This window comes from Mustela nigripes, chromosome 9 (assembly GCF_022355385.1).
Source record: "Mustela nigripes isolate SB6536 chromosome 9, MUSNIG.SB6536, whole genome shotgun sequence".
NCBI lineage: Eukaryota > Metazoa > Chordata > Mammalia > Carnivora > Mustelidae > Mustela > Mustela nigripes.
Window position 1 is genome coordinate 25,168,163 of NC_081565.1, and position 25,130 is coordinate 25,193,292.

Below are 25,130 nucleotides of genomic sequence, written 5' to 3' on the forward strand. Positions count from 1 at the left end.
CAAATCATCAATGCAACTTTCCAAGCACTTCCTTTGAAGAGTCTTAAAAATGCTCTCTGTGGGCCACTCTAAAAGAAAATCGTATTAGAAACAAAGCTATGGAACACGAGACATATCAACTCTTTCTGGATAGTGTCTAAAGGGGAACATAAATCTCCAGAGGCAGCCACACTATTTTATTTCCTTCTTTTGATTGTGCCTTGAAAATCTCCAGGCCAAGGACCCCGGCGCCTCCCCATCTTCCTTCACCAGCGAAGCTCTCTGGCCTGGATGCACGACATTATGCTACAATGGCCAGGGGGACAATGGGCGCTGGATGACTATATATAGGAATTCTGGGCTTGGTTGTCATGGAGGCAAATGGAAAAACAAACGCCTAATCCTGAAAATAAGGCTGAGGCCAAACTTGAAGGAAACACACTTTGAAAACTTCCTGTCATTCTGATGAGTAAAAACAAAACCTTGAAATATGATCAGGGAATAGATGAAGAAAAAAAAAATTAGTCTTCAAAATGACAAAAACAGAGAAAAAAAAAAGGCCACCTTCTCTTTTTGAGAGATTGTGTCCCATCCTATTGAAGTTCATTGAAAGGGTCTCACGATGGCCTGATTTTTACATGAAGGTTCATGTTTTCTCTCTCTCTCTCTGTTGGAGGATCCAGGTAAGTCTGACCTAAATCTGCTAAGACTTGCAATTTGCCAGACCCTATATTTGGGGGACAAAACCATTTGTTTCATTGGGGTTTCCTGCGAATGGCCTCACCATCCACTCAGTCAACAAAATTAGAACGAATCCTCTATTCATTTCTTTCTTTTGCTCTACGGGGTTCAATGAGTGGAAAGCCCTGTTGGTTCTACCGTCTTCTGTGATCTACTCACTACTCCACGGCCATGGTTCGGGCTCTGTGGTTGCATGCGTTACCTTCCACTGCAAAATGTTCCTAACAGGTGTTCCATTTCCAAGTTTCTTCTCCTCCTAAGATTCCTTTCTCTTCTAAAAGCAAACATGACCATCACCGTGTCTGATAGGAAAAGATCCAAACTCTGCACTGTTGGGGCTCCCACCCTCCTGCACCTTCCCAGACTTATCCCCCCCAGAGCCATACTGCTCCCACACTGCTCCCCGCCAGCCACATGGAAGGCTCCTAACATTCGCTGTGTGCTTTTCTTCCACTGCATCATTCAGTCTTGCAATGCCTTTCTTCTACTTGTCAGCCTTCTCAGCTTCTACCACCTTTCAAAACCCAACTTAGTTCAAATATGCCATCACAATAAAGGTCTGCCTTGAACTTCCTCATTACAATTATTAAAATCCCTACTTGTGCTCATGGCAAGGCACTGAGATTAATTTATTTTACCTGTGCCAAACTAGGATCTCTTTGAAAAGAGGATATTCAACCCAACTTTTGTATCAACATGGATGGGACTAGAGATTATGCTGAGTGAAATAAGTCAAGCAGAGAGTGTCAATTATCATATGGTTTCACTTACTTGTGGAGCGTAAGGAATAGCATGGAGGACAATGGGAGAAGGAGAGGAAAAACTGAGTTGGGGGTCTCTTTTGATTATCTGGAGAATGGCTTCTGGAATATTTGAGTTTGGATGGCATGAAATTCACCATCCATGGCCATCCTAAGAAGCCAAAGGCATCACTTCTGCTTTTGACCCTTATCAACTATGAAGTCTAAACTTTGAAACGGATGGCATCAGGCTACCTGGGAGTACTTCCGTTGATTCCATATGCAACTCTCTCCTCTTCTTTGTACACAGTGGGTATCCAGTGGGAGGTGCAGAGGTTTGTAAAATGCACAGGTGTAACCAGCAGCACGTATTTTAATGCACCGTGACTTCCCTACAGTCAACTTCTATGGCCATGAAAACGGAGCCCGCTGCAATCCATGAGAAGGCATTCATGGGTTCCCTGCCCACATTTATCACTACGTTTTCACCATACAGTTTTACCAATTTTTCTCGATCGGGAACACGCTCTCATCCCAGGTATGTAGCATATAGAGGAGGCACTTTGCATAGAGACTGCTGGAGGTTTGGCAAAGTGGAGATGAGAGGACCTCCGGTTCCCCAGCCAGTCCATGGAGAAACAGGAAGAGAACCTGGGGCCTCCTGTGTGCCCCAGTTTCAAAAATATGTTCCTTTTCTGCCACAGTCATTAGCAAACATCCTAGGTGTTCCTTCTGCACTAAACGTTATTTGTAACTCAAAGTGTGTGTTCTTAAAAAGTCTTCGTGAAGCAGGCGGGAAACTTGTTGGGAAACGAATAAATGTATGGTAAAGGAGCCTTTTTCTAATTCTTTTTTTTTTTGAGGTTGGGGAGGAAACTCTGGGTGGCATCTGCCATTGTTAATTGAGAAGCTCTTACAATACCAAATGCAAAATTCACCTGTGACTCTTTTGAATTGTGTGATGAGGAAGTAATGTTTCCTGCTGCTCGTTTAGATCCTATAGATGTCTTTACCACACTGAAAATCCAACGCAAAACTTGGAGTACAAAAGCCTCTTTATATCAGTGACTTGGCCTCCACCGCAGAAAGCTTGCTTCAACTTCACATGGAATGGAGAGCTCATGGGCTGTGGGCAAGGCCACTGAGCTTCCTCCTCAAGACCTGACTGGAGGGAAGATGCCTACTGACTTCAAGGAGTTGGTCACAATGGATGGCTTGCTATGAACAGTGCAGTCAGCCCGGGCAGGGAACAATTGTAGCGATTTCTTCAAAGATTAGATAATCAGGAGAAAAGAACACATCTGAGTATAAGCATATATATTTAGATCCGTGTAGAGCTCTAAGTGATGATATGGAAATCAGGTGAGAAAGGCAATGGTTTATCAAGAATAGAACAAGCAGCCACACTTCAAAGCATAGAGTTTTTTTCTAAAACTGTCGCCCAGCAGCAGGAGTCTCCTAACCAACAAACCCAGTGGGTTTCTTACCGTTTTTCCTTTTCTTTTTCCCTATTCCCATGCCGTGGAAGAAAATCCTGGCTTTGGGTGAAGCTACATTTTTTTAATCATCCTTAAAGCAGTAGGTTCCTCCCTTCAGATAGACAGCTCTTCTGCCTGCTCTAAACTCGCCTGCTCGGTGGGGCTGGGCTCAGGTGTCGGGCAGGAGCCTTCAAGAAGGCAAAGGGACAGGTGGTGAGATCCAGGGTCACCTTCTACTGTCTCCACCAGCTCTCTGGCTAGCATCTGTGTCAAGGGCTTCTTACAAGGCCTCTTGCTGATCTTCACCATGGGAAAAGCAAGGGAGTAACTGGAAAAGAGGCAACCTCTCATCTACCCAGAGGTGCATCGAGGTCTCGTGGGAATCCTGCGGAGACAAGTAGTTAGGCAGACCTCTGCTTCCTCACGTGTAAAACAGAGACCGTGACCCTGGCAAACATCCCGGTGTGTGCGGTGCCACGCAGAGGAGGCCGGCGTGGGAAGCATAGCAACTGGTGCACAAAGCAGTACTTTAAGGGCTCTGTTCCACAGCTATTAAAGTCGGCATCCCATAATCTTGAACTGAATTATAAATCGCCTTCTAGTGGGTATGGAGGGTCTCTATCCCTGAAAGAATTGGTCTCCTAGGCGGGACTGCAGGATGGAGCGGTGCGGGTGTCTCTCCACTGATCTAAACAGATGTAGCAAACATTCGTCCCGGCTCCAGGTACGTGGCAGGAGCTCAGCAGCTAGCTTGTGACTGACTGATTCTGGGCAGAGCCAAGGGCACTGCTACGGCTGGCAACGACCCACCAGCTTATCTGGAAGGTGGAGATGGCTGCAGTGGGGAGGGGAGCAATCGCGGGGCTTGGATTCGGCTCAAAGGCAGGGCTTGACCTGAATAACACCACAGACTCCATGATTCGCCCCATTTTGTCAGATCACAATGCACACAGCATGGTCACAAATCACCTTGCTGCAAAAGAGTTGTCAGAGCGAATTTCATTTCCAAACTTTAGACACTTTTCTGGCAAGCCTTCTGGGGTTGACTTCCTTTCAATTTTTTTTTTTTTTTTTCCCAAGCTCACCTCAAGCTTTGAGCAAGGTCCTTCGGTACCTGATTTATAGGTGTGGCAATCAGCCTCATGATCACTGATGGTCTCTCCAACCATCCCAGCCGACGCCACAGCCCCTGGCCTGCCCTCCCTGTCCCTTGTTCCCCTCTGCACAGAGCTTCTTGCCACCTGATCTATCATAGATTATCTGGTTTTCCCTACTAGCTGTGAGGGAGTTTGTCTCAAATTTCTCAGCTTGTATGGATTTTGGGGATTTAATTTCATGACTAATGAGGGCATCTAAGCTTGCTTGGGAACCTGTGGCTTGGCTGAGCCTGGAGTGTTTGGCCAGTACTCAAAAGGAGGAAACCTAAGGGCTGGTGCCAGGAAGCAGGCCTACCATCAATGGGTCTATACGTCTCAGCCTTTCGAGTGCCGTGGCCAGTGTATGGCACCACGAACACCGACACTTCTAGATTCAGGCACTCTAATCACTTGTTTGAGTGCCCACAGCATGCAAGGTCATCTGCCATACTCTGGGGACCCAAACATAAAATGATGGCCTTTGCCTTCAAGAAGCCAATGGTCTTGGTGCAAAGAGAGAGCGGAACAAAATAGATCAGTGCTGGGTCACTAAACAGAGCTCAAGGACCTAGAAGGAGCACACGGGAGGCCTCTCAGCCAGAGAGGAAGGTTTCTGGAGGAAACAAGACTCAAGTTTTCAAGGAGGAGTCGGAATTAGCCAAGTGGATGGAGTAACGAGGAGGAAGGTGAACCCAAGCAGAGGAGGGTGTTCCGAGAAGGGAGGGCAGGGCCTGCAGCGTGAGAGAGCGGGCGCCCGGGAAGGCAGGGTTCTTGGCGTGGCTGGGCACAGTACAAAGTCAGAACAAGGCACGAGGAATGACCCCACAGGGAAACGTGGGGCCCAGAAAACAACGTTCATGCTGAGCTTGCAATTTATTCTGAAGGCAAAGGAGGTGGCCCCTGGAGGGTTTTAAGCAGGAAGGAGGTGAGATAGAGGCTTCATATTTTTACCTTTTCTGTGTCTCTAGATTGCACCTACAGTCCTTGACCAATGACTTCGGACAGGGAAGGTGCCTTGGGGAAAATGCCTTCCCACTGTGGGAAAAACCAACTGATGGCACGTTTGTTTTTCACCTAAGGTAGATCAGCGGCAGCCTGTGAGTCCACAGACTTCACTCTGGTAAGTAGAAAACAACTTACTGTATCTTTTCTGCTCTGGATTTTACTAGCAGGTTGCGAGTGCTCATCTGAAATTCAGTTCCTACTATTTCTACACGTACATCTGGAGTAGATTATGGCCCTGCTGATGGGAAGGAAGGACAGAAACCCAACAGGCTACCTTGCTGGCAACCTACCAGCCCTTCATGTGGAAAAAAGTAACAAGGAGGCATGGGACACTGAGTGGTACGTCCACATTCTGGCAAAGACAAGAAACGAATTGGTGTCAGCCAAAACCCTGTGGTCTGTGTTCCCAACACAGGGCCTCCGCAACATCCAAAATGTTTCTAGATCTGTATTTTACTCCTCAGTTTTAATAGCCATGTGTCAAGCCAAGGACACAATACACATTTTCTTGCATTCATTTAGACTCAATGGTCAGAATATTATTTTGTAAAGCGACCCAATATTCTTCTGGACTTGTTAACTTTATATAAATGGTTTGTTTATTCATAACAAATAGAACTACTATATGTTGGGTCTTTGATGGATACAAGGATCATCAAATCTCTTATTTCAAGAGCTTTTGGGTTGTTAGGGGAGATTACAACAGCACACACTGCAAAAGAGTGAGCCCCCAAAGAAAAGAGCAAATGCTCAAGGGCATTTCGATTTGTTGTTATCAGAATGGCTGGAACACAACTGGGGCTTTACAGTGAGAAAAAAATTTAAATCTAGGTTTGCTGCTTTTAACTATTTAATAGCTATTCTAGGACACAACTTTCATTTCACATCTATGGGACACCTAATCTCAGAAGAAAGTAACCCTATGCCAGATGTTTAGAATACAAAGATGAGCAGGAAAAAAACCTGGTCTCTAATGACCTCTTTTTCTGGTAATATTACAGAGCTGGCAGAATGGACCACACATGTCCCCAGGGGAGGCAGGCCATAGCACCAGAGGATTTCAGAGAAGACATCATGAGAAGCATCATGAAAGTGAAGGAATTTGCACATAGCTCTGAAGGACAAGGAGGGTGTGGACATGTGGGAATGGAAGCCAGGAGGGCAGCTGGGGAGGGGCATGGAGAATGCTGAGGGTAGGAATTTTTTAAAACAGGCTATGTAGAGTGGTTAAAGACTTCGGAGTAGGAGAATAATGCCACTCAACCGTGCATGGCGTGGATGAAGGGAAGAGTTGGCAGGTGGAGGGGGTGTGGGAATGGCTCCTGGGTAAGAGAATGTGTGGGAAGGAGGGGAAGGTGAGGGAAGGAGAGATTGTGAGAGGACATCAGGAGACAGGAGACAACAGGATTTTGTGGGCAGCCAAGCAGCTGACGGACTGTGGCCCAGGACCTGAAGACACAGTAGACGAGTTCGGCTGGCTACCATGAGTGCTGGTCGGCAGCCAAGAAGGTAAGGCGTTCCCTTTCAGAACCTCTGAGGTGAAGGATGCATGAGATCCCCAGAGAGAGAAGGTGAGAAGCAGACAGAAAAGAAGGTCTGGAGCTGAACCCGAAAGGTGAGGGCTGGAGGCTGAGATTCTGGCAGCATCATTTAAACAATGAGTTGATTCCATGTGTTTGTGAAGGGGGACCTCTGAGGACCAGACCAAGAGGACCGGCCCAAGGTCTGTGTGTGGGCAGCGGGAGCAAGGAAGGGCGGTGACGGGAGAGGAAAGACAAGGTACTACCATGAGGGCAGAGGAGAGCCTGAAAGAGACAGCAGGTCCCCAACGATAGGAGGAGAATTCCCCTGGGAGGAAAGTCAGCAGTTTTAAATGCCACGGCCAAAAAAAGAAGGGTGAGGCAGGAGCAGCGGCCATGGACTTGTTTGTCTGGAGTCGTCGTCAACCCTTGTGCAAGCCATTCCATTACTGTGCTGGGGGCCAGAGTCACACTGCCTGGGATGCCAGACAGGGAGAGGGAGGAGAAGGAGGTGGTGGCAGGTGTGAACAAGGAAGGACTGACTCCTTCCCAGAGAAAATGTCACTGGAGTTAGCAGAGAAGAGGATTCTTCGTGAGAGTGGTTTCAACGAGAGGCTGAAGGCAGAACGTGGATTCCAGCCATTTAAGAAAAGAAGAAGTGGCGAGGGAGTGTAAGTTGGGCATACTGGTTCTTTCAAGATCTGGGGGCTAAGACAACTGCAGAATCAAAATGCTAAAGGTCATACCCAAGAATGGTTTCAATATTTAAAACACAGAGCCCTTTCCTGGGGCTCCAAGAGCTCCCCTATTTCAGACTTTCCAAGGGAAACATAATACATCTAAGAACTGAGGTTTAGGAAAATGGAGTGACATACGGGACAGGGCTTTGGAGGCAGGTGGACATGCATCCTAATCCCAAATCTGCCAGAAGTGACTCTGACTGTTCTTAAGACTTTTTTCCCTTCTGCAAACGGGAGGAAGCTAGTTATGGAAGTTCCTGTCTCGTGGGATTGCTGGGTGCATGAAATGAAATGAGATGACATTTGTAAAGTACTCACTCAATAGACATTCAGTAAATAATAGTTACCATTAATTAATGATATGTATTGATTAGGACCAGTAATAAGAATACTACTGATGTCTGACACGGGACTTATCAGTGCGTTTCACCAGCCTGTGAGGGTATCCACTGCTAAGGACTTTGTTGTATGGGTGGTTTCAATTAAGCTCCAAAGTTTAAATAAAATTAGATCACCAGGGCTCCACATTAAACACCATGTTCCAAACACTGAATTATTTTAGACTCCCAAGAAACAGCTCATGATGTGAAGAGATTTCTTTCAGCTTCTAAGGAAAAACATGAATTTTTTTTCCTGTTTTACTAAAAAAATCAAACCTTCATCCATCTCTGCATGACAACTGACTATAAATTGACAAGAAATTGCTTCTTCTATGATAATACTTTTATACTAATATTCCTACAGTAACTTAGAAAATGATAGCATTTCTATATGTTATCTCAGTTGATCCTCGAAATAATCTCACGAAGGAGGCATTATCATTATTTTACGAACAAGAAACGGAGGTTCAGAGAAGGTAAATGGTTTACCATAACACGCTCAGGAGAGAGGGAGGCGGACAGGACCTCTGTCGAAGGCTGCACAGGTGGGAGTCTCATGGGCTCTTGAGTGGATGGATTCCTTGATACAGGCCTACAGCATCTCTCAAGCCAGACCTCAAACTCAAAGGCCCAAGATTTCCCATGCAGACTGTTCAAAAGGATCTACACGGAGAACTGCTTTCCTGAGAGATATTTTGCCCCTCATCTTCCCAAGCTCCAGGTGCTTTGCTCAGTTAAAATGAACCCAGCGATACAAAGAAGAGTCACACTCAAAGTCAGAACCTAGCAGGCCTCCAAAATTCCACTGAAAATAAATGGTTACAAGCTGGGGAATGGGTTCCCTGGGACATGTGGATGCTTCGCTTGAGGGTGAGCGCCTGAGGGGAGCCAGAATGCCCAGCGGACTTGGGACAGGCTCAAGGTGCCACTGAATGTCACTGACCTGTTGGTATCAGTACCCCTCACGCCCCTTCCAGACACTGGAAGCCCAGAGCTGCTCCTTTGCTCAGGGGAGGGGAGGGTCTGTGGCTCTGGGCACTTCTCAACTTTAATGTATTGAGCATGATGACTGGTATGCAAACCACCCATTCACTTAGTAGATTAGTTAACAAAACTTCTTTCTCACACCTATTTTTCTTTTCTTTCTTTTTTTTTTTTTTTTTTGCTTTCTCTCAGTTTAGAAAATGGCTAATAAATAAATACATAAATAAATCAAATTTTAAGCCTGCCCTTGACTTGCCCAGAACCACCACTCCTCCGTCCTCTAGTTTTCAAACTCTTTGCTGCTCTGACAACACATGACTAGTGAACATCTATGTTCTCAACGTTCTTCCTGAGGCATAACCTGATTTAGATAATACCCCAGAAAATTAGAAGAGGAAGAAACATAGTAAAAAGGATCATAAAGCTTTTTGTTAAGCTACAGGGCTGGAGAGGCAAATACAAATAAAGCCATTGAAAAAAATAAAGAGGAAAAAAATAAATCTATCTTTCCCATAGAATTAAATTTTTTAAAGAGTGATGTTTTCCAGTCTTTCACAATGTAGGTAACATAGGCAAGACACTTAATTACACTGTAGCTGTGTGAGCAAAAACAGTCTTATTATTGACATAACAACCTATAGGACTTACCACTTTCAGTGTGTTAGTTGGGAATTTTACTTACAATTCACTGCCTTTCAAAGGAAACATAAGCAAAAAATGAACTTTTGGGACTTCAAGATCAAAAGCTTCTGCACAAGAAAAAAAAACGGTCAACAAAACAAAGAGGCAACCCGTGGAATGGGAGAAGATATTTACAAATGACACAAGATCATAAAGAATTTCTTAAACTCAATACTCAAAAAACAGACAATCACGTCAAAAAAATGGGCTGATATATAAGATCTATAAAGAACTCCTCAAACTCAACACTCAAAAACCAGATAATCACATCAAAAAAATGGGCAGAAGACATGAACAGACACTTCTCCAAAGAAGACATACAAATGGCTAACAGACACATGAAAAAATGTTCATCATCCTTAGCCATCAGGGAGATTCAAATCAAAACCACATTGAGATACCACCCTACACCAGTTAGAATGGCCAAAATCAACAAGACAGAAAACAAGTGTTGGAGAGGAAGTGGAGAAAGGGAAACCCTCTTACACTGTTGGTGGGAATGCAAGTTGGTGCAGCCACTTGGGAAAACAGTGTGGAGATTCCTTAAGAAATTAAAAATAGAGCTACCCTATGACCCTGCAATTGCACTATTGGGTATTTACCCCAAAGATACAGATGTAGTGAAAAGAAGGGCCATCTATACCCCAATGTTCATAGCAGCAATGGCCACAGTTGCCAAACTGTGGAAAGAGACAAGATGCCCTTCAACAGACCAATGGATAAAGAAGATATGGTCCATATATACAATGGAATATTACTTGGCCATTAGAATCAATGAATTCCCAACTTTTGTATCAACATGGATGTGATTAGAGGAGATTATGCTGAATGAAATAAGTCAAGCAGAGAAAGTCAATTATCATATGGTTTCACTTACTTGTGGAGTATAAGGCATAACATGGAGGACATTAGGAGAAGGAAAGGAAAAGTGAATTGGGGGAAATTGGAGGGGGAGATGAAGCATGAGAGACTGTGGACTCTGAGAAACAAAACTGAGGGTTTTGGAGGGGAGGAAGTGGGGGATTGGGTGAGCCATGTGGTGGGGTACTCCATGCACATATTGCATGGAGTACTGGGTGTGGTACATAAACAATGAATCTCAGGACACTGAAAAAAATAAAATTAAATAAAAATAAATAAATAAAAATAGACTTTAAAAATGGGGAAAAAACCCCAACAATTTACTGTCTTTGATTTAGTTATCACGATGGAGGTCTTTTCTAACAGACACCTTGGTGGCATTATTCTTGCACACAAAGTACAAGTGGATTTCCTCATCTTCTCCTGTCTGTATTCCTAATTAAAAACTTACCCACGGGCAAAATTTTTAAAAATAACTGTAAAACAGAGTACCAGTGAAATCACAACGCACAAGTACAATCCTTTGCGATTGCCATGGCTGCTAACCACAGAGTGGCTCCCGCCATTGATTCACTGTCAGCTCTGGGGCAGGCAAGACAGACTGCAGCTCCCAGCAACATCCAACAGTGCTGGGGACTCCACTCCCGGTGCTCACCGGAGAGAAACTTGGTGTACTGGCAGGGAAACTGGCATTATAAAGGGAGAAATCACAATAAGCTCAACTCTATTCTTTAAAGTAAGTCAGATTTGTGGTTAACAAAGACAACCTTGAAAACAGATCGGCAATGCTTGGGATTGGAGCCCAGACGACTGACTAAAATCAGAGAACATGGAGTGAGAGTTCTTTGGGGTTGGGGCCTGGGAAGTTAGAGACACAGGATGCTGAGGAAAGCCCCTCTGAAATGGGTAGGTAGAGAGGTCATAGAGAATCTATTTTTTTTTTTTTTTAAGATTAAATTTTTTAAGATTAAAAAAAAAAAAAAGATTTTACTTATTTATTTGAGTGAGGGAGAGGGCAAAAGCAGGGGAAGAGGCAGAAGGAGAGGGAGAAGCAGGCTCCCAGCTGAGCAAGGGGCCTGACAGAGGGCTCCATCCCAGGACCCTGGCATCATGACCTGAGCCGAAGGCAGACGCTTAACCAACCGAGCCACCCAGGCGGCCTGATCATAGAATTTGGAGCTTGGGATGCTGGAGATGAAGCAGTTAGGGTGAATTCAGGCACAGGAGAATGGTGGTTGGAGCACAGTTAGGAAGGAGGTTAAGCATCTCAACCTGAAGAGACCAATTCACTGAGTCTCGTATACTGGAGTTCTAGAGCATGATGGTCATGGTTGGAATAAAAAGGAAAGCTGTGAATCTGGCACCGAGTTCACTGAGAAAAGTGAAAGAACATTCCAGAACATCAGGAGGAGGAAATCAGCAGACAGCAGGTATTTGAGAAGGACCATTAAATGAAGGAAGCAGAAATATTCTCAAGAGGTAGCAGCGAGTAAGGCATGTGCTCCCTCTTCTTGGCCACTTGGAGGAAAGAGATGAGTCACTTTGGTTATAGAGAGTTGAAAGGGATATGGTGTTGTCACTGGGGAGAAGGCCAAAGTTAGTTAACTGGAGAAGACAGGTGTGACCAAGGAAATGTGCAACAGGATAGGATGGTACATCATGGTATTCATGCAGCCCCAATCCACTGGCTTTTCCCAAACATTACGCAGCACAGCTGAGCTCACAGTCACCGAAAGTCCCAGGCTTTTCCACATATAAACTACTGTTCTGTCAATTCTCCTTGTGTATGGTTCACTTTGTTGCCCTAATTCAAATCAACAAATATTTATTGAATGGCCTGCCAAGCACTAGGGATCTGATACAGTCCTTGACCTCAGAGAGCACACAGTTTAGCTAGGGAGACAGATATGATAAGAAATGATTTTAAGAAAATTTGGCAAGTCTAGTACTGGCAGAAAGTATGAAGGTCAGAAGCCACCCGGCATATTTTATATTTATCACCTAGCAAAATCTCCTTACAGCTCATACTCAGAACAGTCTAGACAGTCTGTAATCTTGATTTTGTCATTTAACTTATGGACAATTTGCCAATATTTCAAATGTATTAAGCCTCAAGCAGCAGGAAAAAAACTTAAATTTTTTAGGCAATAAGTGAGCCCTAAAATTAACACAATTAATGGATTTTTGATTGGTAAAAGCTCAAAGGCCTTATCTAATTCTGAGAATGCCATCCTAAACACGTATCTCCCTCATACTCACACACATATAAATGAAGCCTTTAAATGCCCGATATTTATTATATGAAGGGGAATCATTCTTATTTTTTTAAACAAGAACCCTCAAATTTTAAAATACAGTATGAGTCAAGTAATGAATCTATCAAGTGAGAGCAAAAACATGAAAAAAAAATACTTTATATATTATGGTCCCAGTTTCGTAAAGAAAAAATAAAATCAAACAGAACCTATAGAACAAACATCTAGATGACTCTACAGCAGATTGTTAATAGAGATTATTTCAGTTACTAAAACAAGAAGGCTGGCCTTAAGGATGACTCCTACATTTTAGGTTATGTACCGCCATAAAGCTGTTCTTTAATTATGAGTAGGTATTACCTTTGTAATAAAAAAGAATAAGATATGTGGGCATCTTAAAAGGGGCTAACTACCTCTCATGACTATTCTTTTTTTTTTTTTTTTTTTTAAGATTTTATTTATTTGACAAACAGAGATCACAAGTAGGCAGAGAGACAGGTGTTGGGTGGGAGTGGGGGGAAGCAGGCTGCCTGCTGAGCAGAGAGCCCAATGCAGGGCTCAATCCCAGGACCCTGAGATCATGACCTGAGCCAAAGGCAGAGGCTTTAACCCACTGAGCCACCCAGGTGCCCCTCTCAGGACTATTCTTAATGCAAGTTCATTCTCAAAGACTATAGATGCTAGTTTATTAGTTCAAAAGTACCCTCCTGCTTCCAAAACAGATAGAGCTCTTGCCGCTATTCAACCTGCATCTCTAAAATCTAAAGCCTTCCTGGTAACCAAGTACCACTGCAGTCTGGTTCTACCTCTGCTCAACTCACCAACTGTCTTCTCACTAATGTACGCCTTCCGCGGTAGCTAGGTTGGTCACGTATGTCCCAGGATTCCTCCTGTATATTTGCTCACTTCTGATACTCCTTCCACCCTGAATGGGCTTCCACCTATGCAAAACTCACTCATGCTTCGAGAACCAGCCTGAGCCCCACCTCCACCAAGAAGCCTTCCATGACTCTTCAATTTCTTCTCTTCTCCAAGGCTATAACTATTAAAAACCAAATGCACAATTTCTCACTTCACTCTATTCTGTTCTAACAACACTGTCTATCGATTAATCTAAGGTCTAAATATCAATCAATAATAAAAACTTGGCTCAAGTTTCCTTTGGAAAATTCCAGCATCCCCAAACATGGAAGAGGAGGTTGTCCCTTAGCCACTCCGGATCATGTATGGATGTACATTTCTGCTGTAAGAATGCCACAAGACGACACAAAGGTTAAGGGCACAAGGTTTGGATTCAGACAAGCTCCACCACACACATAGGTTTTGTGACTCTTAGACTCATCAGGCCACTCTTTGGGGTATTCGTCTCCTCTCTAGAAAAATGAGACCAATAATTTGTACCCCTGATTAATCAGACATGCTAAACCAGATGATAAACTTATGGCAATCAGCAGAATGTAAAAAATAAAAACAATGATAGTCTTATTGCTTAGGAATTAAAAAAGAGACAGAATCCTGTATAGCAAAACTAGAATGGATGACTTTCAAACTGGTCAAGGAGGAAAAAATATCTAGCAAGGCTAAAAAGCCAAGGACTAGATTAAGGGTTCTTTAGAAGGCCCTACTGCTCAACTGGCTCTCACTGCTGCTTTGGTGGAGGGCTCACGGTACATTAAAATTAAAGATGACATAAGAAGGGTGGCTTGCATGAATCATCTAAGAATATTCTGTGTCCCTGAGGAAGCTGAAGAACCTAGCCCTGGAATGACTGCTCCAAGAGCCGTGTACTGGTAAATAAAACCTTAGCTGGGCTCTGTACTCGCAGCCAAATACCTCCTTTGGGTCCAGCTGATGGCTCTGAAACTGCTTGCAAAGTAAAGAGCCCCTGTGGCAAAAATTCATCCCTTCCTGGGCGCAGACTGCAAAGGAGTGAATCCAACAAGATGCAAACAGACCCTACTACTTGAACTTCTTGTGTCCATTTTTATTTAACTATCACAACCAAGACTTTTCCATAGGATGTTATTTCGGAGGATGAATGAGTTAACAGGGAAATGTGTATACTATTTGGACATGACCTCCTGGTCTGTATCATCAAAACTCATATAATTTATTTCTAAAAATAAATAATAGTTGTTTCCAAAATATTATTTCTAGCATCTTCTTCCCATCTCTGCACCTTCAAACAAAAATCTTTTTCACATACTTCTTGCTTAGGACAAACCCTCTGCTGAATCCAGCAAGACTTTTCCAGGATCTCCACCTCTGAATCAGGGCTCACTCAAGTTGGTCCCCCTAAATACAATGTTCTGCCTGCATAAAACCCTCTGGAGCAGAACAACATTTGAAAGCAAGGAGAGGACCTACAGAATCATGTGTGTCAAGAAAAGGATTTTATCTCGGATATAACTGGGCTAAAATACCTAGCTCCAGTTCCAGAGCAACAAAAGCTGATGAGGACAATCCAGGAAAATTCTTTCTTCCTGAAAAGAACGGAGATGAGTCGTTTTAGTTGATTCGACCAGTAACCGAATATATTTTCTGCCAAAGAATAAAACAGATTCCTTCTTTCTTTCAGTTACTTTCCACACCATAGATTCCAGGAGACTTAAGGTAACATCTCCATCCACCAAAAGATGCCAAAATCAGACGTGGAGTTAGGAAGCAAACTCCAGTGTTGCTAGGAACTAGCTCTGGGTGAGTTCGGCAGTATATGCTTAGATTTCGGATGAACAAATGTTTTTCTTGGCATGAGAAGGGGGAGATGGGTTAGTTGACTAAGTTCCCAGGACACGGAAGGCTTACACTTGAAATGTTTTTCAATCCTTGGCACATGAAACTGTGGCTAATTCACAAAGTCACAGAAATCTCAGGCAGGTGGATTCTTTGGGAAGGGTCTGTCACGTGACACAACTTCGGGGTGGTGGTGATTATGGGGGTTTCGTGTTTGCCATGGTTGCCAAGTTCTAACAGCTTAATGACTGAAGACCGCTGGGCATACGACGGGAGATCCAGAATCACTGTATCATGGCCTCGCTGGTGTCGCAAACCTCTGAATCTTTCTGGTAGAAATGCCATTCTTTGTAATAAGCATTAAAATAAACTCTAGATCACATTTTCATGTAGAAGTTCTGAGGTCAAAAAGGGAAGGTTAGTCTTCTCTGGTCAGATAATTTCTGTGACCAGCGGAACCTATTAAAAATTACGGTCAAGCCATTAAAATGATGCCTTGTATCCCGTGTGTTAGAAACGATGGAAATCTTTGTACTTCACAATTATTCACTCTAGAGTCTCCACTTCATTATTGTCATTTTTAAAGAAACCACCTCTTCTTTTCTTCACCCCAAGAGAAATCTGATTGCAATTGGAACCTGTGTGGAGGTCTGATACCCTAGCAACTAATTGGATCCTCTTAAAGGTTGAATTTTATGTTTGACCTATTTAGAAATCTGAAAAGCTTCTCTTTGAAAAGCAGGCATCTCAGATCTTAATTTTTAAGTGTCAAGTATTGCTGCAGTCAAGGTTAAATGAGTTGATAGCTTGGCGCTAGACTCAACATAATTCTTAGAGAAGATGTTCTTTTAAGCTTAAATGTAATTCATGTGCTAATTTTTAAAAAATTCTATCCAATGCCCTACATTTCATATATGAAATAAAGAATACATTTAGGTCAAGTTACATTGCAAGTGGCATCTAGGAATAGTCTGTGTTAAATATAAAGCTTGATGATGACATTTGTTAAAGACGGGATTAATTTCATGGGTATGGCTGTAATCCCCGCCTTCTACCCCACCCATTACCTAGGGCAGAGGTCAGTGACACACTGCCCATAAGCCAAATCTGGCCTTCCCTGTTTTTGTACATAAAGTTTTATTGGAACATATCTGTGTCCATTTATCTACATAGTGCTTATGGCTACTTTCACACTACAGTGGCACAGTTGAATAGCTGTAACAGAGATGGTATGGGTCACAAAGCTGGAAATATTTTCGATCTGGCCCTTTCCAGGAAAAGTTGGCCAATCCCTGATTTGTGAAGAAATGGACCAGTATCAGTCTCATAAAAGAGTCTCTTCTAGTGAATATATTATGTTAAAATCCTGGTGGGTAAAATTCTGAGGAAGAATAGAAAATGTTATCAATCCATGAGTTTCGTTGGTCAGTTTCATCCTATAGCTTCTTTGAATTTGGATTTCATCGCCACCGAACACTAGTGAGAGATGGAGAACAAGCTCGCCCACTCTGGGGTCCATGATTGTATATATTTGGCTCTGTAAACAGGTGACCACTTGAGTATTGCGACTCCTCTCCACCTCTGCTACACTGTCTCCTCCTGAGGGTTGGAAAGGCTTCTGCTCTGTTTCAACCTGTGGTTTCCCACCCTACAGAAGATCTTGTTTTGCACAGAACAAGGGCAATGTTTAAAACACTTCGTCAAGGTAGATCTCTTCTTCTTGCAGAATGTATCAGAAAATTTCTGTTAAAGCAGTCCATGAGATTTCAACTTTAGAATGTTTGCCTTTTGAACTTGACTCTTAAATGGAAATGAAAGAAATGTGCCCTCCTAATTTGGTTCTGTGGAGTTAGTTAGACATAAGAGACTCAATACAGTTAACTGGATTGAAAACTGTGATGTCTCCAAGAAATCCTTGGTCATTCAAAAGAAGTTAGTATTTAATATGTACCTACAGCTAACTGCTTCCATCAGAAAGTTATGGGACAGAACCAGCAGCATATCCACAAGTACAAAGAGAGCCCTGAGAAGATCACAAATAGAAGAGTTACCAGAGTAGAAGGTTGGGCCAGTAAAAGTCAGTCTTCAGAGACAGTGAAAGTCAGAGGCTCACAGAGAGAAGCAGACAGGGAGGAAATCCTTCCAAGCTTCCAGGAGAGCCTATTCAAAGGCACTGGGAGTGGAAACGCAGAAGTTAGATGCTGGGGGGTGGAGAGGGGTAGCAAGCACAGAGATAGTAGCACGCATCGGTATTATATGCTAGCAAGGCCACTCTGGAATGGGGAATGTGTGACCCAATGGTAAACTCAGCACGTAACGCCCAAGGCTTTGCTATGACAAGTGCCTACAGTTCTTTAGTGAGAGGTATCTGGCTAAAAATGTGCTTATCAAGCATTATTCTAGAGTTTAGAATAGGAAAGCCAACTGAAAAATTCTAACAGAAAAAAACAATCACAAAGCTCCTTACAACATTTTTCTTCTGATTGCTACCAGTGAAGACTTCTCCACTGGGTGGATCGTACCAAGACCTACACCATAAAGAGAGAAAGCTGTCAGGCGTTCTCCCTAGCTTATCATTAGGGCATAGACGAAAGAACTATGTTATCCTCATTCACCTTATTTATTTTGTCCCTGTTCTTAGTGTCTCGTTTTTGCTTTAAACGCAGCATAGTAGCTAATTCCTAAAGCAGGCAATTCCATGCAGCATAACTGGGTAGACAGAAAAACAAAAATAATCCATTCTTTGGGGGACATTCAAGGGAGGAAAATAATGAAATGTCACCACTGGCCTGACTTTGTATGAAGGATATAGCTCAATTTCCAATGACGTGGCCACCGCCCGTGCACCATGCAGCTTCTAGACCTCACCACATCTCTTAACTCAACTAGGCTATTCTAGCTTCTTTGTTATGTTACAGAGGTGTGTGTCCATGTATTTTTCTGTCCTGAAAGCAGAGACTGGGGAAGAAAGTGTGATAAAACCCAGTCCTACATTTTCTATGGCAGGAGAAGGAACCCAGTAAACACAAACACAGCAGAGCACTTCCTTTTGTTGACAACCCTACGATCTCCCCTTAACGCATTGTTTAGAATAGCAATTACGTGTCATTTCCCATTATCCTACACACAAAACCACCGCCACACAGCCGTTGCTCTTTCTTCCAAAAAACCGATCACGGAGAATTTAGAAAGGATTCGCGTGCTGGTGAGACATGTCAAGACGGACAGCCCGGAGCCCAAGAGGTCTGTTTATATACAGAACAGGTGTGTGGCCGGGCAGCTGGGGCGAAATCGCCCCTCCACCTTCTCCCTTCTGCCTTCCCAGCTCCCCTCCCTCCCTTGCAGCGGTTCCCTCTGGGCTGGGAGGGAAAGCAGCTTTGGAAGAACCTTCTTTTTCATCCCATTTCCTCCTGCCAGAGGAGACTGGCTCGCTTTCAAGACTGCAAGCATTTGACCACGGCACACAGCAGTGAGCATGTCAACCAGTTTTATTCCCATCCCTTGCTAGGGAATCGCAAAGCCAAGGACACACTGGTGATTTCCCTGGTTTTATAGCTCTCTAACTCCCCCCAGGCCTGCAACACATTTTTGGTGCTAGTGTTCACAGTGTCCTGGCATCTGCAGTGTGGGAAACCCGAACTGAGAGCCAACAGCCCCAGAGCTTCTCCCTATTAAAATGTGCAATTGGATTTCACATGCGTGTTTCAAACACCATTCAAGGCATGATTTACAGGCTACTGTCTAGCCCCACAGCTGTTTTTTCATCCCCCAGACTTAGTCGTTTCTAGGAATCCACCATTAGCTCCCTAGCGAATAGTCCTCCCAATTTCAACCTCTGCAGTCATTCCTGGGCATCCAAAGCTACACAAGATCTATGGGAAGGACTCGAGAAAATGTTTATTAAACAAAAAAACTATGATTCTTTCCACGGAATTATTCACTCATGAGAACATGTTTACCTGTTTACCTACCTTCTAATGAAGCTTTTTGTCCCCCCATCAAATTAAACCAATCACTGCTGACCCATTGATAAAGGTTATTTATATACATTAAAACCAGCGCAAGTCCAATGACCTCTGTGTGGGCCTCACTAGTTGCCACCCAGGGCTGAGTCCTTTCGATAGAAGGGAAAAGAAAACACTTCTACATATTGCAAATTATCTTCCTGTAGCTGACTAAAGACAAACCCTCTGTGTTCCACAGAGAGTCAACATCCTACTATCGTGTTTCCGCGACCACCCACCCCAAGGACCCAACGTCGTCTCACTTTCAAGACTCTGAAATCACTCCTGAAAAGCTTAGAACTCAGGCTTAAGGTTATGTTTGGTTCAAACCCAGGCTGACAGTATCTTCTCAATATTTGGTTTTAAGCTGTCAGAGGACCAGGATGGTACTGTGTTTGTATAGGATTCTTCTGGACAGAGCACTGTCCTTGGCAGAGTATGGACACAGGTGGAATGAGTGGTCCAGAGGAGTCCCCTGCCCTGTGACTGAGGCCCACCGTTCATGGGAGGAGAGCAAAGGAAAAAGAAAAAAAGGTCTGACATGGGGAGAAATGTCCCAGGAAGAGCCCTTGCTGGAAATGGCGTGCGGATGCATCGATTTCACCCAAATGGCTCTGCAGGTGTAGCTTCCCATTTCAGAAGAAAGCAATTAATTAAAAATCATATGAATAAAGATGTTATAATCCACATCAAATGACATTTTGCCTTTTGCTGCTCTATACCCATCTTTTCCAATGAACAGCATCTCAAGGTGCAAAGAGAACACCCTGTCCCCTTCTGCATAGGCTCCCTGCCCCACCCCGTCCTCCCGGCTCCGAGACTCGAAGACTTCCCAGAAAACAACAAAACTTTGTATGAAGGATATAGCTCAATTTCCTCGACACAACAGTCGAGGAGATCCACTTTGTTACAAGCCACAGTCAAAATAACAAGTCTTTCTTGTTGAGTCAAAGTCCTTTAGGACAAGAATACCGGTAAGTAAGGAGCTCTTGTGTTTTACATAGTGTTTGACCGCTGGAAAGGCAAGGCCACCAAGTTCCCTAACTCAGTAAAGGCAGCTTTAGCCTCGGGACTTGTCTTCCCTTCTCCTCCCACAGCTGTCTCTTTGCAGACCTCATGAAGGAAGATTACTCATTTACTCTTTGGATAATCTGATAATCAGGCCATGTTGACATGCTGAGCTGTCAAATCTTCAGGTTACCTGAAGAGGCTCTCTTTTTAAACCCTTACATTAAAAATAACCCCCAATTCATACTTGTTATCAATGGCCCCCAAGGCCAAAACTGCAAAGGAGGAGAATCGCAGCAGTAAAATGACCATTTATTTATTTAATACCCATTATGTGTCAGACGTTGTGTAGGGCATTTAACACGGGTGCCTTTTCTCTTTACTCTCTCCAGATAGCTGGTGGAGATAGTATCGTTATCCAAGCCTACATGAGTGTGGAAGCCACGACTGCCCGGGAAAATACAACTGGCATCGAGAGAAGTCAGACTCAAAGCCAATCCTCTGTTGCCAAGAGCCCATGAAGTTTCCTTCCAGTCCACTAAGCTCCTCCTGAGAACAGAACAGTAGACCTCAGGAACAGTGTGTTCCCAGGCTGGGAAGAACTTGAGCTGGTAGGAGATGTCTGGTGACTGTAAGGGCAGAAAAGGGAGCAGCTCTGGGATTTTCCAGACCCCTGAGAATCTGTACGCTTCCTTCTGTCCTAAGCACCTGATTTCTGCAATCCCCAGAGGCAAGCTGAGCAGTTAAAACACTTCTGCTTCTTGGCGTGGTCAAAACAATAAGCTGTCCTTTGGCTCACTATGTCACACCTGCCACTTCCGCACAACTGGGGGACACTGCCAGCGAGGAGACCCCTCCATGGCTCTCTGCATTTCTGAAGCTCCAAATCTCAGCAGTTAAACCCTCTTCTCAGCTGCCGCTTCCTCGTCAACCTTTGGCTACCAGAAATCATGACATGACCCCTACATTGCAACAGGATCAGAGAGACTTGCCCCCCACCCCACTTCCATCTCCTCCTCTGAATTCTGTGTGGCGTAGTATGCCCCCGCCAGACTCTTCATGCCATATGTTTTTTTGTTTTTCAGGCTTTTTTTTTTTTTTTTAGAACAACACAGACTATAAATAACTAAGTAAACAAAGAAATAAACCTGCCTGGTACCCTATCTACGTTCCTGCTCACAACCACACGGGAGACTCCAACACTAGTCCATGCACACGGAGTCCTCTTTCCATGAGCGACGCCCACATGATCATGTCCAGAGAGACATTTCGGCCGCAGCACCAGACAGTCCCCAAGGGCTCCTCACCCTCCCACTCCAATGTCTATAGCGTTTCACCTTTCCACATTTCTTCCTTCACTTGAACCGTCATGGTTTTGTATTAGATTTCCCTCTGGGAAGAATGACTGGCAATGACCCCGCTCCACCCTGGGTGGTGAGCTAGCACTCGCAAGCCCCTCATTACCATTAGAGTCTTCTACTTCTTCGGCCGGGGTAGCTTTCTGGGAGGAGTGGTGCGCGTGGGAGGAGAGCAGACTGACAATTCGTGGCCTGGGGAGGGTCAGGGCTTTTCCGTGGACCTTGAGGGAGTGTTCCTTCAACTGGCTGATTGTCATGGTGGAAAATGAGCACCAAGAACACTTGTAGGCATGTTCACCTGGAAGAAGATGGCGGTAAGGGGCAGAACGGGAAAGGAGGGAAGGGGGTAAGGTGGGGTGGAAAACAAAATGGCATAGTTAATTCACACAAGAGATGAAGTACAGTTAATTCACGCAAGAGATGCGACTTCTCAAGTTTCAGGGTCTAAGAAGCCTCACAGACCAGCTACCCACCCCTTCCCACAACCACAGTGCTCCTCTGGGACTGAAACTCTTCCATGAGCTCCAGAATCAGGTGACCCGGTCCCTTTTCATTTCATGCTCTACTTACAGGGACAAACCCATGCATGGATTCTCCAACAGGGAGTGAAACTGAATGTCTATGATCCCTCCTTCAGAAACGGTTCGTCTCTCATTCTCTCCCTCTCTCTCTCTCCACTAGAAATGACGTCGGCTTTCATTCAAGGATGCTTTTTATCATCTGCACAATATAATATGCTTAATTCTTATTTCAAGGACCTATCAGTGGCTTTCCAAGCACAGGGTAACTAAGTGCAAACTCTATTGTGCTATTTTCATTCTCTGCGTCTTTGCTGACTAGTCACCTCCTTGATTCCACACATTCTAGTTTGTTTTTTCTGGACCAGTTCACAAACCTCAGCATAAAACTCCATGCCCCTATCTAATCAATAATGCAGAGAAATGGGTAAAAGTAAGTCATTTTTTTTTTTTAAACTAAGAGATAGTTGTATATGTATAAGCATGTGTGTATCTCCAATATTCTTTGATAAACAGGACATTTCCTACTTTTATTTTAATTATTTTTATACCATGCAAACACAGTGACCAAATGAGAGTATGGTTCACCTTTGCTCAAAGTCAGCTTTTAAATTAAGTGCATTTTAAAAAGCCAAGCTGTGAAATGGACATGCTTATGTTGTGGGAAAAACACTGGTTTGATCGACTCAGAAAGCAATTTTGCTTTTCCTAACAAAAGGATGTGAATCCTCATGCTTGCAGCTCAGTATCTGCACCGCTCCAACCTGATACTAAAAAAATATCCTTTAACATACAGGGTTTCCAGTCATAAGGAAATGATTAAATAAACAAGTACCAGCTTCTTGATGAATGATAATTCATTAAAATAAATTCTTAAATAATATAAAAAAAAACAGAAAATAAAATAGTGATCTTCAGAAAAACAAATAGAAAGGCACGATATATTTTTGACTCACTTATAATCACTCACTTATAATTATAGAGGCCATGGTTGAAAGGAAGTGTTATCAAACGTGAACAACAGTGGTCTTTAGAGAATAAGATTATGGGGTGACTGACTCTTATTTCTTCTTTCATTTCCAAATTTCCCCTAACGAGCAGGGTTTTTTTGTTTTTTGTTTTTTTTAAATTTCTTTTTAAGGCGAAATTTTAAAACCAGAGGTGGGGAAAGAGAAGGAAATAGAGGGGAAAAAAAGAGCAGAAAGGCCCTTCAGCAAGGAAAGTTTCGTGGGCCAAACTGTGAGGGTCGGGACCTCTGGACAGAGCCGCGGAGCAGGAATGAGAAGGTAAACCTCTGTGCTTGCTCTGACCCAGCTGAGATGGGTTGTTCCCCCCCAACCTTGAAAATGACTCAATGTCTTCATATGCCAGGTGAGCGCAGGAACCCAGACTCTGCACTCAGCCTCCGCGTTGCCACTGATGACTCCCAGAGCACGTACTTCCAAGAAAGCCTTGAAGAGAACCTTGAGTGACGCAACACACTACAGCCCAAGATGGAAGAGAAGTTCAAAGTCAGACGACCTGGGCCAGAACCTCAGTCAGTCCCCAGCTATTATCTAGGAGTCTAGATAATGCCTGGCTCTCAACAGTGGTAACTATTACTATAATAAATATGGATATATAGAATATAATTTCCCATATAACATAGAAATATACATGTCAATATATATAATCATTGTAAAGAATACCATGGCCCTTCTTACTCCATTTTTAAATTTTTTAATGCAAGTCTGGCTGCATGAAGCTGGTTAGGTAGTGGCAAGTAGCACAACATGAGAGAGAATTCAAATCCAGATTATTTGATTTGTCTATGTGACTTTTACCCTTTAAAATAAAATAATCCACCCAGCATGGACAAGATGACACAAGTGTTTTGGAAAACGCACTGGCTTGTTGCAAGCCAAGCTGCTCTCAAGTGGCTGAACGCCACGCCACAGACACCAAGGTTCCCAGGTGTGCAGAGAAACAAATTCTAGCATTCCCCCTCTCTTTATGGATGCTTCCTTCTCGCCAACCAGTGAGCACAGAAGGACCGTGTGCGTGGTCACCTCACTGCCCTGGAGTCTCCAGGCAGCCTCTGGTACTTTCTTAAAGTCCTTCGCACAGGGCCAGATCATTTACCCAACTCCTCTTGCTAACAGCGCTTTGGCCAAGGTGGAGATCTGTGAGAAAGACTCCCCAGGATGCTGTCCCAGCTAAAGAATTTACAATATGCACACATGCCACAAAAGAGCGGTCTGAACCCTGAAGCCTCTTACTCCATAGCTTCAGTAGACTTTTCCCAAAAGTATAAAAATATGAACAGAAGTCTAGAACCAGTCTCCCCATCCCATCCGTGCCCAGTGGGGCTAGGAACAGCTGGATGGCTTCAGGAGTTTTATTCCATGAGGCCAGTTCGACAGGACCCAACACCAGGAAAGCTGGTCAAAACCTCAGAGAGGGACCCTGACTAAGGGTGTATGTGCAGTCTGGCTTCCGGGTGTGGCTGAGACCACCACGGAGAGGCCCCTAGACCCCTCTCCAGCACCTTCCCTGCACCACACCTCTTTCCTCTCCTGGCTGAGCTCTCCTGTGCCACCAGCAGGCATCTTCCATCAGATGCAAAAAAGAGAGGCCATCAGCTTCTTGTCAGTGATAAGGACACAGGCTGTTCTTCTGAAGTTGAATTCTTAGTGAGTGGGTTATACAGCCTTGAACAGGTCACTTAATTTTTATATCCTCCTCTGATGCTGAGGGGGACACCACCACCTACCCTTTAGGACTGCCATGAGGATTAATGAGTGGGATGGATAGAACATGCCTAGTGCAAGCCTGGCGGGTGAGGGACTGTTCCTGACAGAAGCATGAGGAGATGGAACAAAAGAGTAACAGAGACCAGCACAGCTTCTGGACACTCAGGACCCATTTCTTATCTCTTGTAAGGAAATGTATTTAAGGGTATCTCATGAGACATCTTGCATATCTTAGGGACTCTGTCCCTTTGAACTTCCTCAAGATTATACTTTCATT

At 43.9% G+C, this 25,130-nt stretch overlaps 1 protein-coding gene across 8 annotated transcripts in view; it reads right to left on the reverse strand.

Moving 5' to 3' along the window:
- The window catches only part of ZNF462 (zinc finger protein 462), a 138,493-nt gene that overhangs the window by 44,267 nt on the left and 69,096 nt on the right, over nucleotides 1-25,130 (reverse strand). For all 8 annotated transcript variants that reach the window (XM_059411133.1, XM_059411137.1, XM_059411136.1 and 5 more), the window contains one exon: nucleotides 21,710-21,901. In XM_059411133.1, coding sequence (XP_059267116.1) covers nucleotides 21,710-21,901 — 192 coding nt within the window. The remainder of the gene's footprint in view (nucleotides 1-21,709; nucleotides 21,902-25,130) is intronic.